The sequence below is a fragment of the Lates calcarifer genome, linkage group LG10 (genome assembly GCF_001640805.2).
Source record: "Lates calcarifer isolate ASB-BC8 linkage group LG10, TLL_Latcal_v3, whole genome shotgun sequence".
NCBI classification, from domain to species: domain Eukaryota; kingdom Metazoa; phylum Chordata; class Actinopteri; family Centropomidae; genus Lates; species Lates calcarifer.
The window spans coordinates 9,212,991-9,229,928 of record NC_066842.1 but is presented as its reverse complement, the minus strand read 5'-3'; the positions used below and the strand labels follow the sequence as shown (position 1 = coordinate 9,229,928).

The window sequence follows — 16,938 nt, the reverse complement described above, 5'->3', positions numbered from 1 at the left end:
GTTTCCAATTATACTGTGTGTCGGATGGTCTGTCAGCTCATGGCACATTGGATGTGTCTGTGTCCTGGTTGGATTGGCTTCTCTAATCCTCCCTTTGTTAGTCACTGTCAGCATCCACAGGTGGCAGAGCAAAAGGAGGAGGGAGCTCAATACACCCTCTGGACCAAGCTTTAACAGCACATTGACAGCTTTTCTTTAACAAAGGTCTATCTGCCCTGCAAATTCATGTCATACATATACGCACACACTCACTTAGAGAAATACATGCACTAAATCACAAGCTGGTGCCCAGCTAAATGAGTGCACTTTTTGTGCACTTAGTTGTTGCTAAAAAAAAAAATTTCAGTTCAACCTTTAGAAATGTATTTTCTGACTTTTCATTTCTGATTATTGAGTTATAAACATTAAAGAAGAATTGTGTGATGTTTGAACCACTACTACCACTACCTTTTGAAATTAAAATGGAGATTAGAAGGACTTCAGGACCATTTTGTTTGACACAGTGTTCTGTCCTCTCTCTGCAGATGTTCCTCACAGCCTTGTCCTTTGCCTACTTTGCCAAGGCTTTATCTGGCAGCTACATGAAGAGCACAATAACACAACTGGAGAGGCGATTTGACATCTCCAGTTATCTGATCGGCATCATAGACGGGAGCTTTGAAGTAGGTGAGTTCCCCTGTTTTTGTCCATGTGTCTCTCTATTTACTCTGGCTATTCATGCATATGTTTTGAAGTATTTAGATGCTAATGCAAGTAAGCCAAGAATATGTCCTCAGCATGTTAGCTAGTTTGACACTATAGCATATTTGCATCCCCGTCGAGCTTTGAATAGTCTCTGGTCGCATACGTAATTGACTCTTAATGAGTGAAAATCCTTTGAAGCTACAGTCTGTAGCTGCTTGGAATAGAGGGATTTTGTTATGATTTGTGTAGCTGCACAACAGACTGGGGACACTGCATGAAGAATATGCATCATTGCATGTATGCAGATAAATATGAATATTTACTCAGACTTTGATCAAAACCTGTACAGTTCTCTGGTGGGGCTGACGCTATAATCGAGATACTGTGTGACATTCAGACATATACAGTAAACAAATATTACAGATCACCCCCCATACCCTCACCCCCCACGCCATTCCAGCCACTGCAGTTTTTCAAAATGACCAAACAGAGCAAATTCAAACAGCATTCCTCGAGGTTGTTGCATTGAAAAACAGACCAGTGCCATGAAGAAGCTGTTTACTGCTTACCAGCAAGTCATTGGTTAAGACTAGGTATATGTGTGGTATGCCTGTGTGAATGTAAAAAATGGTTTTCCCTGTTTGAGTTGCTACAGTAGAAATCCTACTGCATACCAATCAGCACAATACAATAGGCTACATCTCAGAGACAAATCCCTCCATGGTTTTTCTTCAGAGGCAAATACAGATCAGTATTTACAGGAGGTTACATATGTCAACATGCATCACTTAGATGACTGATTTTAATTTTAAAGAATTGATTTCATGTTATCCAGTGCTTAGCATTCTGAAGATCCTTTCATGTACGTGAAAATTGTGTTCAGCCTTTATAGAATACTGTAATTGAGATTTTCTCCAGAGCAGGTTTCATTTAATGCTTTTGACTAATCTCCATCTCCTCTTCTGATCATCTCAACCCTGCAGGGAATTTATTGGTGATTGGCTTTGTGAGCTATTTTGGTGCCAAACTCCATCGACCCAAGATCATAGCAGTCGGCTGTATCTTGATGTCTTTCGGGACCTTCTTGATCGCAATGCCACATTTCATCATTGGCCGGTAGGCAGTGTCATGTCTGTATGCATGCATCACAGTTCAGAAATTCCATCCATGTATTTCTTTGATTTCAGGCTTCAAACACTGTAAACACATTGTTGTGACAGTATCTCTTGGACTCTGAAAACATAGTCTGTGATGTTTGCATTTGTTCTTCACATTGTGAGTATCTAACGATACCTGATGCTTTCTCCCTTCCCTTGTTTAACAGTCACATTGGTATTTTGTACGCAGCTATAAGATCGAAACATCAATTAGATCTTCAGTGAATTCAACCAATAACCTCTCTCCATGTCCAGCAAGCTCACCTGAGTCCATCAGGGCAGGTGACAGACCCTCTATACTGCCCTCTAGAGGTAAGATAAGCAGTAGAATCCTTATCGAGCTTAGTCGCAGAGAAAGTTTTGTCAGTTTCTGAGACTTTGAATTATAAATTCTCAGCTCATTTTTCCTATTTAATTTTTAACTCTAGACTGTGAGCGGGAGTCCAGTGTTTCGATGTGGATCTACGTGTTTCTGGGAAATGTCCTGCGTGGGATTGGAGAGACTCCAGTACAGCCTCTGGGAATCTCCTACATTGATGATTATGCACAGTCTGAAAATGCTGCTCTCTATATTGGTAATGCACCTTACTCACTGTTTATGTTAGTAGTTTTGGACTGTAAGTACCAAGATTAAAGTCATTCATTTTCAAAGTAATTAATTTAGGAAGTGGATTTTCTTTACAGTCACATATCAGAATAGAAAAGTTTTATATCCAGGCAACCAGGAAATGACTTATTTTCTGCTATTTATAGAAACTCATTACCAGAGCTTATTGCCAAGGTAGTGGCTGTTGTGCCTGCCATATTTTATTGAATCTACATGCTTTACATGCTCAATACATTTAGAACTTTGCAAATAAAAATCTTATTAATATTGACTATACCACCTAATGTAAATTTTGAAGATCAGTATTGTAGGTGTTGATTGTGGCTAAATAAATACGGCCACCTTTGTTGCGTATTACAGGTTGTGTCCAGACAATATCAATCATTGGTCCTGTCTTTGGGTACCTGCTGGGGTCACTTTGTGCCAAAATTTACGTTGATATTGGCTACGTGGACATGGGTGAGTAAGTTCAGGCTACTGTCATCTGACAAATCATGACTCATTATTAATAAAGTGACTGGCAGAAAAACTATATTGAGGTTGGTTGGGTCTTGTGTGTTGTGGATTATCATTTGCTGACTACAACAGAATGCACCAACACTCCACTGTGGAGAGCTGTATTTGGAAATTGGTTGTTGTACATGACAATGTTGAAGCTGCACAAGACACAACACACCTGCCAAGAGGCATTGAATCAGGACAGGGTAAATCCTATGACACAGTATAATCTGACTGGGAAGCAAACACTTTGAAGCTGTTGTAAACCTTCCTGTTTAACAATACAAGTCAGGAGACATCTCCTCATGTTATAAAATGTTGCCTTTGAACATTTTCCACAGCCCAAAGGTTTAAATGTATGTGAAGCACCTTGAAACTAACTATATATAAACTGTTCTTTATAAATAAGATTTCCTTGCTTTGCCTTAGTTATGAATATAACTAAGGAAAAAGCATCTATAGTAAATGACTCTGAGAGGCAAAGAAAACAGAATGAATCCTCATACCGTGCTGAGTGGGTTCTTATCTCTTCACAGAGACTGTGACTATTACCCCTGGTGATGCCCGCTGGGTGGGGGCATGGTGGCTGGGCTACCTCATCGCTGGTTCCATCACTCTCATGTCTGCTGTTCCCTTCTGGTTCCTGCCCAAATCACTGCCAATGCCCGTGGATAAACACGACACCAGCTGCACTCCAGAGCAAACCAGGTTCATCAAAGGCTCACCAAACATGGAGCACAAGTTCAGACCTGAGGAGCCAGCTAATTTACATCAAATGGCCAAGGGTATGAAAAACATTAATGCTTGCAATGAATACTGAGTATTCACATTGTAATCTGTATTCAGTTGTAGTGGTGTCTTTCAGGAATAATATTAAGTTTCACTGCTATCACAACATTTTTCAACTGACTCTGTTTTGTGACTAATTTCTCAGGAGACCCACAGTATTCTCACATCTCTACAACAACTGCAAACTGGCTTTTTTTTAAGAACTTAATTTCCTTTTATGAATTTAAAATGCCTTCAGATCTAAGAACAGCTTTGTCTGCAGGCAGTCCCATTAAACTGTACGCTGATCAGCCACAACAATAAAACTACGTTATCAGTTTTAAGGTTGTGGCTGATCAATATATGTCGGTTTGGACATTTTAAACACATTTCTGGGTCATCTACATCTATAAATTAATCAATACAATACTCAGATTGGCCACCCCTGTTTTTTTTAGAGGGATAAGATGCTGATCACAAACTGCAAGGCCATGGGTTGAGCTTTGTTGCATCTCTCTCCTCCTCCTCCCTTTCTTCTCTCCTTTGTCTGTAATAAAGGCATAAAAATCCCCCAAAACACTCATATGTGTTTGAAGATATGGTACTCATTCATTTAAATTCCCCAATGCAGAATTTGTGCCTACATTGAAGAGTCTCCTTGGAAATCCTGTGTACATCATCTACTTATGCGTGACCATCATTCAGTTCAACTCTCTCATCGGGATGGTCACCTACAAACCCAAATACATTGAGCAACACTATGGCCAGTCAGCATCAAAAGCCAATTTTCTCATGGGTAAGCATACTATTTTACAATTCATAATGTTTACCTTGTTTTGTGATTTCTGTATGGTCATTTTATCTTTGCAGATGAGTTATACGCTTGTTCAAAACCCGTGTAGCTTTGCTGAAAGAGAAGTATTTGCGGATGTAAAGTGATATGAGCTGGATGGTCATCATAAGTGTTTCATGAGCTAGCTTGTGATTAATTTTTTATGCTCCATCTCCCACATCCCTCTTAAGTAAATGCTGCAGCTTCAAGATGACAACCAGGTTTGCTACAATTGTTGGACATTCTGAAATGACATTTATGCATTGATTTAAAAAGCGCACATATTAATGAAACCAATCATTAGGTCAACATGAGGGAAGCGAAGACAGTGTTACAATGTACCTCTTTTCATCCACATAACTGGAGGATGAGAAATGTGTTCCATATCCTCTCAACCATCAAAAGTCATTTTCCTCTCTCACGACATGATTTCAGTTCACTTTACATCAAATATGAATGAGACTACTTTGATATGAATGAGTGTTCTGACTTTGATCCTTTTTAGGGAGCGATGTCGGTGCCTGATGTTGCTTGTACAAGTTGTTTCCTGATCCTCTATCCTTTTAAGAATGCGTTGTATTCTGTGGTTTGGCCAGGCATGATCAACATCCCGGCTGTGGCTCTTGGGATGTTCTCTGGAGGGGTTGTCATGAAGAAGTACAAACTGGGTATCATGGGAGCAGCTAAATTTGCCTTTGGGACTTCCCTGCTAGGCTACTTCCTGTCACTCTTTTTCTTAGCCATGGGCTGTGAGAACTCCAAGGTGGCAGGCATCACTGTCTCATATACCGGGTATGTGATGTCTGTATATATTTATCTCATACCTTAATGCAATAGGTAACATTCATAAGAAGGAGCTAGATTTGGTTTTAGGAAAATTCTTTAATTAAGCATTACAGCTAACACACTTCCTAGAGCTCCCTTTGTGTTGTGTTGCCTTTCTTTTTGTGTCTCTGTTTTCATATTTCATGCACCATAATGTCAATGGCTTCTTTGATGTATTTTTCATATGAGCTGTCAATAATATATGCATTTTCTTCATGTTGTCACATGCAGAGTGGAAGGCTTGTCTTATCAGGAGCGGTCTCTCTTCTCTGACTGTAATTCGGGCTGCTTCTGCTCCAGTAGAGAGTGGGATCCAGTGTGTGGAGAGAATGGCATCACCTATGTGTCTCCATGCTTGGCTGGATGCACCTCATCCTCTGGCTCTGGGAGAAACACGGTCAGACGCACACCTATATGTCTTAGTATAACTCCTGGCTAACGAACACAAAATAATATTTACGATGAACTGCTGTTTTATCATACAGTCGTCTTTGCTGCTGTTCGGTGTATGTAGACGCCTAAAGCGTTACCTATTTACCCTAAAGGGAAAATGTTTCCTCCTCACTGACGCAACATACACGCATGTTTTCCTCTCTGTTAGGTATTTGACAAATGCAGGTGTGTGGCACTGGCTGATACCCAATCAGGAAACCTGACGGTCACTCTGGGCCAGTGTCCACGCAGGGAGAGCTGTGACAGAATCTTTCCATACTTCCTGGCTCTGTCTGTCCTCAGTTCATTCATTATTTCTCTTGGGGGAACGCCTGGCTTTGTGCTGCTCATCAGGTCTGTCGACAACCACCTTGTGGGCTCTTGTGAAAAAGGAATTCATTAGACTGTTTTGTCATTCTTGGTGACAGATTACAGTTCCTGATGTTATCGAAATAAATTAATCACTTCTGTACGATACATTGTAATTGATGGAGATATTTTTGTGAATAAGTAAAGCTGTCAGAAATGAGAGGTTTGCATTAGATTTTCTTTCTTAATTTTTTTATTTTTTTTTGTTAGTATTATTATGATTGTCATTCTTAAATTGTTGTGAGGTTGAAAAGTTGAGTCTCCTTTAACGCTTTGATCTTGTTTCCATAGGTGTATTAAGCCTGAGCTGAAATCCCTCGCACTTGGAATCCACACACTGGCCACTCGCACACTTGGTGAGAACCATCTTTGATATTCTGTACATTACTGTCCACTTAGTTTGAATGTCAGGCACGCGGAAATCTCCAAAGAGCTCACATTTAGTATATAGAATATTGGAGCAAGGAGAATCACTGGAATAATGTTTGTATGTATGGAAACAGATTGTTACTTGAAGCTCATCATTAAATATTCATAAGTTATTTTAATTGTACAACAGCTGGAATACCTGCCCCTATATACTTTGGAGCCATAATCGATACAACTTGCCTCAAATGGGGATACAAGATGTGTGGAGGAAGAGGAGCATGCAGAATATATAACACCTCAGCTTACAGGTAAATAAACCTCTGTATGCCCAATCCACTGGGGTGTCTTTTAAATTCTTGAAAAAACATTGATAACCACACTAGCAGCACCATCAGGCTCATTAAAATTATTCAGTGAATGAATAACGCTTTGCTATTCTCAGATCCTTACCACCATTGGAACAAATAAGACAGTATAACACATAGGTTCACCACAAGAGTGGTACTAGAGAGAGAGCCATGTTAGCTCCGGCCTAATGTAGAGACTGCAGTGTTTGTAAGATGCAGTTCCTGAAGGTGGATTTTTTTTCTGCCATTTAGCTGATTCTTAGTCTACTGTATTGGTCACTTTATAAAGGTTGTATTTCCTATTCTGAGCCCATTTTTTTCCCTATAAAAGTTTAATTAAAATGAAAAAGAAAAACACTATTTAAACAGCTTGGACTTAACTGTACTTCCTTGAGACTTGAATTGTAACTTGCCCTCAGTGATTTGGAGCTTGACTCTGATAATGTCCTGAAAAAATATTCTCCAGTTTGTACCCTAACAGTATTACTTAATGTCTTCTTGCAGGATAGTGTACCTGGGCCTGACTCTGGGTCTGAGGACAGTCTCTTTCTTCTTTTGTATTTTGGGTTTTGGTCTACTCAAAAAACATATTAAGAGGGAGGAGAAAAATGCTCTGACCAATGGGAGTGCAGAGCTGGAGTCACTAAGGAAAGAGGAGAACAGCTCCATTCACTGTGAGCAGTTTATACTGGCCTCGGACTGCAGTCCTGACAGAGAAACCCGCTTGTGAGCCTCAGCACAACCTCTTCTCTTTTGACTCAGCTCCATGGAGCACCTCAGATGTACAGAGGAATGCACACTGTGGACACTTTTCATAGCACACAGAGTATATATATATTTGTACAGGATTTGTGTAGATGTACAATATCTTATAAACATTTTATAAACAAGACATGCTATTTCAGGAATGTATACATTTCTGTGTTTATGTGTTTTTCATGAATTGAAGACTTTCGTAGAAAAAACGTAACTGTGCTGTATTTTCTATGTTGGTCTTTGTTTTTATGATTAAACTTGATAAAATCATTTTTCAGATTCAGTATATATTAAGGTACCTGAATAATATGGTTTAATGACATCATCTCAGTCTTGTTTTCATAGCTTTGGTTTAATTTCAGAGGAGATACTCATATCAAGTCTGTCTGTTGACTGTTTCTGTGGCACACCTGCTGGAAGAACTGTGAATAAGGCTACACTGAGTAAGTGTTTCAACTAGGTCAACAACCAGATCAAAGCTAGAGGCAACAAAGGACCGGCTGTCCACTGAAAGATTATCCTGTTGGCATATGGAGGGGAAACTATCACTTCCTATCCACATGTAACAGAAATCATTCCTGCAGTAGGATTATTTCATTTCACTTTCTGGCTTCTACAGAGAAAGTTCTCTCAATGAGAAGCCCTCAAGGTGCCTAGAATCATGTTTGAACATCTGCAGTACCATGGCAAACTCGGTCTGCTGATCAGCGGGACTGTGTTATATGGTCAACTGCTCCAGAAAAAATGTGCAAGTAGAGCTTTAGAATTTTGAGACTAGAGTTTTGCAGCATTGGTTTACAAACCCTACCTCATCGACTGTTTGTGATGCAGCCACATGTTGTTTTCAAAATGTGATCCAGTGTGGTGTCAGCCTTTAACAGTGACTCCATGATTTATCTCACCATGACAGTGAGGAACACACTATGAACGGTTTTCTTTATTTTCAATGCCCATGCCTTTGTCACATACCAACCAAACTGTCAACAAACTCAAAATCAGTTTGCTACATTATATGTATCATGGCTTGAAGGACAATCCACCATGCAGAAAGCTTAGTAAGGTTAAAAGGCAGCTCAAAAAAGAGACTATTTACAGTATTTGTAAGAATTTGAACTGTTAAAAAGATGTTAATAATCATCACGTCCAGTGCAACCCTCTCCCTGAACTTTAAAAAGAATTTAACAGCTTTTGTCTATTTTGTAGGTTTATAACAAATCCAAACAGATGTGAGATAGCTGTGTGACAGACACTGTTATGGTTGTCCAATCAGTGATTTAGTAGTCATTACTACTATAAATACTGGCAATAACGTAGTTCCAAAATATCTACATTGGTCATTGTGTGCTGACAGGAGAATACTAGCATGGTGGTCTGAGGTACTTATCAGATATTAGTCATTTTTAAATATTAATATTCACAATAAGCATGAGCCCCCTGGGGTAAAATAAGGACAATATTTCTATTCATTTGTAGAGTGAATACTTATTAAAGCAACATACAAAAAGACAGTGTGTGTGTTCAAAATACAGAGTTTCGTAAGAAGAATTTTCAGCATTTGAAAACATTACCAGTGTGTTTATCCTGTAAACTGCAGTCTATCGCTTGTTAAATCCCGTGCCTTGGTTCAGGCTTAAATGAAAATGATAATACAAATATGGCTTCTGGTGGTCGAATGCATTCAGCACTCAGTTCTAGTGTAATGAGGAGAAAAGGCATCCATAGATAGGAGAAACAACACAGAAAACAAGCGTGACTGCATTCCTGTGGTTACTGATCCTTTTTGTCTTCAGGACCCTGGAGATTCTGTGGATCAAATAAAGGATTAAAAAATGAATCAGTCAACCATTAAAATCAACATGCACAAAGTATTCTGTGAAGGTGTATTTGCATGCACAAGTGTGTTCTGTATGACTTTGTGTTACCTGGAGTTGATGGTGTTCCCTTAATAGTCTGTCATACTCTTGTGCCAGACCTTTCGCCTGCCTCTTCATGGCTTCCACTTCAGCATGAGACTTGCGCATAGCTACACACACACAACAGTCCTACACTGTAACTTGCTCTTTACAGTATATCATCAAAGCCCCTTAAAATTATTCTTTCATGATATCACAGCTGTGTGGAAGAAGCAACCCACAGTGGCTCAAATGTGTGACTGCAGAGCACCCAGTCTGAAGGCAGTGATGATTACTCACCCTCCTCTGCAGCCTTCAGTTGAGCTGCCAGTTTTTCAACCTCCAGCTTCAGTTGCTGGTTTTTTGCTGACATGGATTTTTCGTCATCCAGGAGAGCCTGAGCACAAAGGGTAGTGTCTCATTACCAAGATTAAATGGTTTATTTTAACAGCTGACAACAGAATACAAAAATAGAAGTCACTGAGAAGTAGGTGGATATGACCCACAAAACCATGCAGTTATGTTATACTATTGGTACAGAGTACATGATGTTACATGATATTGCCTATTTGGGGAGAAAATGAACTGGTTTTATGAAGCAAAAGAAAAATCTGGTTTTGTCAGCAGGCTCTGATGAACTCACTTGTTTGAGCATCCGGTTGTCCTCCTGGTGCTGCCTGGCTGCTTTGATAGCAGAGTCCATCTGCACCTGAAGGCCTGCACTGCTCTCCAAAGTGACGGCAACCTGGTTCAGCAAGGTGACAACCCGACGCATGATACTGTGATGAGTTCACATGACAGGAAAACACAACAACCAGAAAGAAGTAAAGGCAGGACAGGAGCTCAGGAGGTGAGTTGTACATAACAGTTTTTATAGTTTTCTGTCCTTCTGAATGAATGTGGAAAGACACTTAAAAGTACAACTCTAGACTAACAGCCAGAGGAAGAGAGAGAAGCCAGATATGTAGAGGTTCCTCTGGGCTCTGAACAGCTTCATGTGGACGTGGTCGTACACATTGGGGTTCACCTTGGCATCTTGCATGGGCTCAGGACCCGAGTACTTCTGCACCTCACGGACAGCATCTGAGGGTGAGCAGGAGAGGACAGACACATGACTGTTGCTGCCTGGGCTGGACTTATAACATGTGAGCCATCTAACAGCAGATTGTCTCTGACTCATAGCATATTGCTTACCCAGGAACAGAACAATAAGGACCATGATCATAGTAAAGAAGCATTTGTTCCAATATGGCGATAACCAGTTCCATATTCTCCAGCTGAAAACCAAACGCCATCTACAAAGTAGGTCAAAAGGACACTGTGAATGTAGCTGTCACAACAAACAGTAGATGTTCCTAGAAAGGATTTTGATGCACTCTGCTGGTGATCTGCATGAACTGCCTCTTTATGTTTTTTTTTCCCTAACAGCCAAACCCTTGCACAGAACCTTTTTATGATTATTTCTGAAAACCAGCTGCTGCACAAGATTCTGACCATGTGTTGCTGGATGGATTTAGGATTATGTTTTGGGTTTGTGCATTACCTCTTTGCTGATATGAAGGGTAAACACAAGATGAGGTTGACTGCTATTTCTCCATAGAGGAAGAGAGCCACAGCCGTCCACTGTAGAGTCATTGTGACTGATTTCCTGAGGAGGTTCACAAGATTTATTATCTCTATGTGTAATATGACTAACAAACCAGAAGTGAGATTATGTAAAGCTTTACCCTTTGAGACATATCCCTCCATTATCATACATATTATATATTTCAAATAATTACATTAAATTCTCATTCCCACCAAGAAAGTTGCAGTGGAAATCAATGAAAATACAAAAATATTACAATATTCTTATTTACTCTTTGGCTATTAAACCATATACTGTATATACCACTATACATGCTGTACTGTACTACTCTTTTACACTGTGGAATGACTTCTTGAGCATACACACACTAATATTTCTCTAGACCTACTTCATACAACAGGAAATCCACAGCAGTCATTCATAGCTTTTTGCTATCTTTAGACTTTTCTCTATAAATCTATTCTAACTCTTCAGCACAAGTATCACAGGCTGTTGTTCTCATTTTGTTTAAGAGCGGGAGGTAGTCAATTCATTCCAAGCAATAAATAGAGCTGCTGGCTTACCGGACAAAGTTGAACGATCAGAAGAATGGGAGAGTTCAGACATGCGCACACACACAACAGCTGCTGGAGAGCATCAGAGGACCTACAGCCCTAAATAAAACTCTGTTGGCCGGCTGACCTCATTGGTCAGCCCCTTTGGATTTGTTAAAGACCACAACATTCAGGCCAAACAAATGCTTTATTTTTGGTCTACTGAGCAACTACAAGATTTGTCTTTTTGCTTTTGGACTACTTTTTTTCCCCCTAGTGTGTGAGTGGAGCATGTGAGTGTGTTTGCTTGTGTCTTCTCACGTTTCATGTCACAGTACAAAAATAGTAATATGAAAAGGGACACTCACTGTCTAGTGATGAAAGCCTAATGTGTGAGATAATCCTGAAATAAACAAGCAGACCTGATACTTTCAATGTTGACTTTTCCTGACTGGGCATTTCCTGCTCAAGACAAGTCAAACACTTGTCCACAAGGTGGCGATGTTATCTAATGATATAATAATGAGTGGCTTCTGAACAGGGGCAGGAAGAAGGTGGTCCTGTATGTTTTGAAAAAAAGGGGATTAAATTCAGTCCAAATATTCCATATGTGTCAAGCTGATATGAAGAAAAGCAACAGTGTTAGTAAAGGGCTCAGTTTACGCCAGCTGTATATAAATAGTTGTCACTGAAGGAGCAGATATAGGGCTCATTCCAAAAACTCATTCATTACAAAAAGGATTTCTCTTTTTGTGTCTTTGTGTGACTTTTAAAAAGGGACACAAACAGCTGCTGGCTTGCTCACAAACACATAAATTGCATGGGTGTTGCATGTCAACAGCAGAGACTAAGGGAATTCTCAAGCATAGCTTTCAGTACACTCTTCCTTTTGAATAATGAGGGTTTTTTGACCCGATTCAGCTCCCTGGACTACTCTGTGTATTTTGCCCTCTCCACTGTATTCAGCTTGCAAAGTGTATTCACGCGGGCTTCCTCTGTGAAAGAGACTGATAGCTGCTATCCTCTTTGACTGCATGTCTCAGGAGTGCTGAGGAGCAAAATGTTTACAGCTGCACCCTGTGATAGCTTTTTGAGAGGAGGCAAATGACTGTAGCAGAACTGAATGTGCTTTGATTGCTCTCTTCTCGTCACCATCTCAGAGGTTGCAACTCAGGAGACTGAACAGTCATTATAGTAAAATGCCTGCAATAAGCAGATGGTCAGGCTAAGGTTAATAGTGTGCTTGGTGGAGTGTTGTAACCTGAATGCCCCATCAAGCTTATTTATTGTCTGTCTGTATATATTTCTCTTGTGTCAGGTACACCGGTCAATGTGACAATATATAGACCTCATAAATGCTTTAAATCTTAAAGGTTATTTAAGATATTCAGATGTATTTTTGGTTCAAGTTTCTACGTGATACCAGGGCATTCCTGGGAACTGAGGAAATATGGGCTATATTGAGTATTAGAGGTGTAACAAGGGGTCTACACCTGGCTGCTTGTGCCCAGAATACCCCAACAGAAATGTGAGTACCGCATTTATATCTGAGCTCCTCAACCCATCCCTGAGGAGTAGCACAAATATGTTGCAAGGGAAACAGATTCCAGCTGCTTGTATCTACGTTCTTATCATTTCAGTACCTAACCAAGCTCCTGGCAATAGTTGAATGAACATGAAGTGACTTGTCTTCAGGCTCTAGTGCAATCTTCCAGCATCCAACACCAACATGCAATTTGGTGCATCTATTCACCTGTTTCATTTTACCCTCGGTCAACATGTTGAGTGGGCCAACACGGGTTAGCACCATCCTGAGCACCGTATAGGCCCTGTGTGTGTTAATACATTCAATTCACAATGAGCAGTGATGTGATTGCCTCAATATGTGGTGGGGTTTAAAACGATCATCTGTCTACCAGTATGTACGCACTGTCCATGACACCAATGAGGTATTGAAGAACCACAACAACCTGAAAAAATCCAGCGTATTTGACTCCCCCTAACTCTCCCAATATATAGACACATCATTTGGGTTGCAAGTTTCTTAAAAGTGTACTTTCTCACCACATTTTCTGAGATCCCAGACCCTGTATTTCCTTATTGTTATTTATTGAAAAGTGCCTGAGCAATGCCCAGCCTTCCCTCATGAGACATCTTGTCCATGACTTTACCAAGAGCTTTTGTATCTGCAAATGTAGATTTCGTAGTTTTCTTGCATACTGATACCTGTGCTAAATGTTGATAAGATTTCTTTCTCCAGTGTGCTGGTTGCAGGAGAAGTGCTCACAAAGATAGGAGTAGGAGTAGGAGTTTTTCTCCTTTTTGTGGGAGTCAGTGAATTTCTCTTCACAAGACCCTACAGGAGCTAAATAACACAGAAAATATTAAATATATTTTTACTGATAGAAGAACTGAAGAAGCAGCAGTATGTCCTCATCAGCAGGTGAGAAACTGACACTGCAGTTCCTATACTTGACTGTTGGTGGCTCATGTCCAGAAGTGTAGATGAGAAACTGCGTTTTGAAAATTAACGTGGATTCAGTAATTTTTCAGCAAAAACTCTGGACTAAACAGAAAAGTTGCAGCTGTGGAGGAGCTGTGGTCATTAATGGGAATATGTCGGATGCAGCTACAGTCGGGTTGAATCTCCACAAGAGTGAAGACGCGTCCTCACAGGTGGGAGTTTTTAGCTAGCTGTGTGGTTTATTGTGTTTGTTGGCCACATGCTCGAGTAGCGTTTCAGCGTTTGTTTGTTTTAGTAGGAGTGTTTATAGAAACAGAAAATACTCTCTCTGTTTACCATGTACTCAGTAGGAATGCGTTTTGGTTAGTTTGAAGTAACGTTCAAAAGATATGATGCTGCCGTTGACCATTTTAGATACTAACTTTCATCTATTATATGTCAGTCATAGCTGACATTGTTGCCCTCAGATGTTTATCTCTTGATTTCTCATTTGTTTTCTCCATTTGTCTCACTTCTAGTTTTATTATTGAACATGTTTTAAAGTCATCATAATTATTCCTATTTTCTTTCCGTCTTTTTGATTAACTGCGACCATGATATGTACTGACTGAAACATGTTACAGTTGAGGAATAAACTTGTCAGTGCTCTCTGGTGGTGAAACCATGTACTGTAATGGCATTTCTGTTCTGCAACTTCTTCTTGTTTATTGGCAAATATACAGTGTATGCCAGTAACACATTTGTGATCGATATCCACCTTTGTCATTGGTCAGACTCTTGTGTAACCATGATGGAACTTGAAACTTGGACGTCTGGAACAAATTTGACAAGTTGATACTGGAACCAGAAGATTTTTTATCCAAAATCTTCTGGTTCCAGCTTTGGAAATGTTAATATGTCCTGGTTTCAGTTGAGATGAGAGTAAACTGAATATCTTTGGGTTTTGGACTGTTGATCAGATAAATCAAGACATATGAAGATTTCACATGAAAAATGTGTCAGGCATTTTCTGATATTATATAAACAGAACAATCAGATAAATCCATAATGACGATAATCGTCAGTTGCAGACCTACTTTATCTCAAACTGAACATTCACTGTTACATTCATGCTTTATCTGACCCTGCTCCTATGACCAGTACATCTGCTTCACTTGATGCAGTCAGACCATCTAGCTCTCTCTGCTGCACACGCTCTATCCTATTTTCCACCCAAATTTACACTGAGCTTTGTTTTAGAGTGTGCCCACACGACCAACATGATGTCTTTTCTCATCTTCCCTCGCTCCCATGTGAGCCAACTAGTGCTCATCCCTTGTCCTGATGATTCAACCATAATGAGTTTTACCCAGCATTGTCTATGAAGAAAATGAATGGGACCTTTACTTCAGCAGCCCTGGACATTGTTAATAACTTCTTCCACTTTGCAATTCTTTTGTGACATTAGGACACTTGGAGGAGAGTGGATTTTGTTTAAAATGTAAGTCTGTTTTTAGTGAATGCAAATGCTCATCGTGTGGTGTCAGACTCAAGCTGCCAGGCTGTGTTAGTGAGCTCTGTTGAGGAGGTCCCATTCATATCTCTCCATGTGGAGGGAAGAGAGGTGGTATAATCACCAGACAGTAGTCATCACTGAGGAGAGCTGGAGGGCAGCAATCTTCCCTCTGCTGTGTCCCCTCTCACACACAGTGGTTGACACTCTGTCACTGCCTGATAAAACAATTGGACTGACACATGGCTGCATGCACATACTGTATGGGCATAGCTGCACATTGCTGGAGTATACACGCACACAAACACAGGACACACAGTGCTGAATAGATGCATACACATGCACACAATTGCACACTCATAGGCAGGTACACGCACGCACGCACACACACACACACACACACACACACACACACACACACAGGGCCCGGGCACACAGCCATGTCGGCACAAAACTTCTGACTTCTTTTTGTCCTTCACATTTTTGGTTTAGTCCGATAAGGATATGCCAGTCGGTCCCTTTGTCTGAGCCACATTTCCCAAAGATGATTAAGATTTCACAATATGACGTTTTTTCATCAAATATAAATTCTTATTGTAACCATGCCTGATAACAGAAGCATTTCTTGTGCTATGGCCAATTTCTCTTCATATAAAATCCATGATGATGTTATTTTTAAAAGCCATAACACCACATTTCTCTTCATTGTCTTCTTTAGCATGCATAAAAAGTTGCTTATCCTTGTTTACCCCCCAGGAGTCATTTGTCCTCTGATGTAGAGTGGATAATAAAGGGAGGCACTTGATGTGTCATTAACTGTCTGCTCTCTGCTGATAAGGACAGAGAACAGTAATCTACACAGCATTGATTTAAAGACAGACTCTTATTTTCTCCAATACCACACAATGGTGCCATTAAGGTCATAGCAGGTAGAGGTCACACTCCATTATGTCTGCCTTTGATTCCTGGTTTCTGTCTCTGCCATAGATTTACTTGTACAGGGATTATAGGTTGTATATCAGAGTCATATATCTTCCAGCTCTATAAAGTGTCCTTCCATCTCTCTAAATGTGGCTTGGTGAGAGTAACATTTGGAAAATGACCACAAGCAACAATTTGTCAAGCTGTGCTGGCTGGTGTGCTCAATTAGCTTTTCTTCTTCTCTACGATAGCAGAATTACAGTTGAGTGTTCGCTGACCTAATGCAATAGAGGCTCCATACGGACAGAGTAATGTGATTTCCCAGGCTTTTATTCGGTGTCTGCGGCTGGATAGAGAGGGGCTCTGAAGAGATGGCATTGGAATTGGGGATGACTGCCTGAGAG

General features: G+C 40.2%; 2 protein-coding genes across 6 annotated transcripts in view; one reads left to right on the top strand and one right to left on the bottom strand.

The window, feature by feature from the left end:
• The window catches only part of LOC108888488 (solute carrier organic anion transporter family member 1C1), a 69,466-nt gene extending 61,220 nt beyond the window's left edge, over window positions 1-8,246 (top strand). For all 3 annotated transcript variants that reach the window (XM_051073266.1, XM_018684477.2, XM_018684478.2), the window contains exons 3-15: window positions 525-666; window positions 1,668-1,800; window positions 2,032-2,153; window positions 2,270-2,416; window positions 2,809-2,907; window positions 3,483-3,731; window positions 4,346-4,510; window positions 5,143-5,338; window positions 5,603-5,768; window positions 5,973-6,157; window positions 6,464-6,528; window positions 6,732-6,849; window positions 7,393-8,246. In XM_051073266.1, coding sequence (XP_050929223.1) covers window positions 525-666; window positions 1,668-1,800; window positions 2,032-2,153; window positions 2,270-2,416; window positions 2,809-2,907; window positions 3,483-3,731; window positions 4,346-4,510; window positions 5,143-5,338; window positions 5,603-5,768; window positions 5,973-6,157; window positions 6,464-6,528; window positions 6,732-6,849; window positions 7,393-7,618 — 2,013 coding nt within the window. In that variant the 3' untranslated portion in view covers window positions 7,619-8,246. The remainder of the gene's footprint in view (window positions 1-524; window positions 667-1,667; window positions 1,801-2,031; window positions 2,154-2,269; window positions 2,417-2,808; window positions 2,908-3,482; window positions 3,732-4,345; window positions 4,511-5,142; window positions 5,339-5,602; window positions 5,769-5,972; window positions 6,158-6,463; window positions 6,529-6,731; window positions 6,850-7,392) is intronic.
• Window positions 8,247-8,558: 312 nt separating this feature from the next.
• Window positions 8,559-11,834, bottom strand: LOC108888490 (B-cell receptor-associated protein 29). 3 transcript variants are annotated; one of them, XM_018684483.2, is made up of 8 exons: window positions 11,688-11,834; window positions 11,080-11,184; window positions 10,731-10,831; window positions 10,472-10,619; window positions 10,180-10,315; window positions 9,837-9,933; window positions 9,567-9,667; window positions 8,559-9,447 (listed from the first exon to the last, which is right to left on the bottom strand). In XM_018684483.2, exons 2-8 carry the CDS (start codon window positions 11,169-11,171, stop codon window positions 9,412-9,414), a joined length of 711 nt encoding a protein of 236 aa, XP_018539999.1. In that variant the 5' UTR covers window positions 11,172-11,184; window positions 11,688-11,834; the 3' UTR covers window positions 8,559-9,411. The 3 variants fall into 3 exon arrangements, with proteins under 3 accessions (XP_018539999.1, XP_018540000.1, XP_018539998.1); XM_018684484.2 differs by lacking the exon at window positions 11,688-11,834 and adding an exon at window positions 11,513-11,664 and having other exon boundaries at window positions 10,180-10,281; window positions 10,564-10,619; XM_018684482.2 differs by lacking the exon at window positions 11,688-11,834 and adding an exon at window positions 11,513-11,661.
• Between the last annotated feature and the right edge of the window lie 5,104 nt (window positions 11,835-16,938).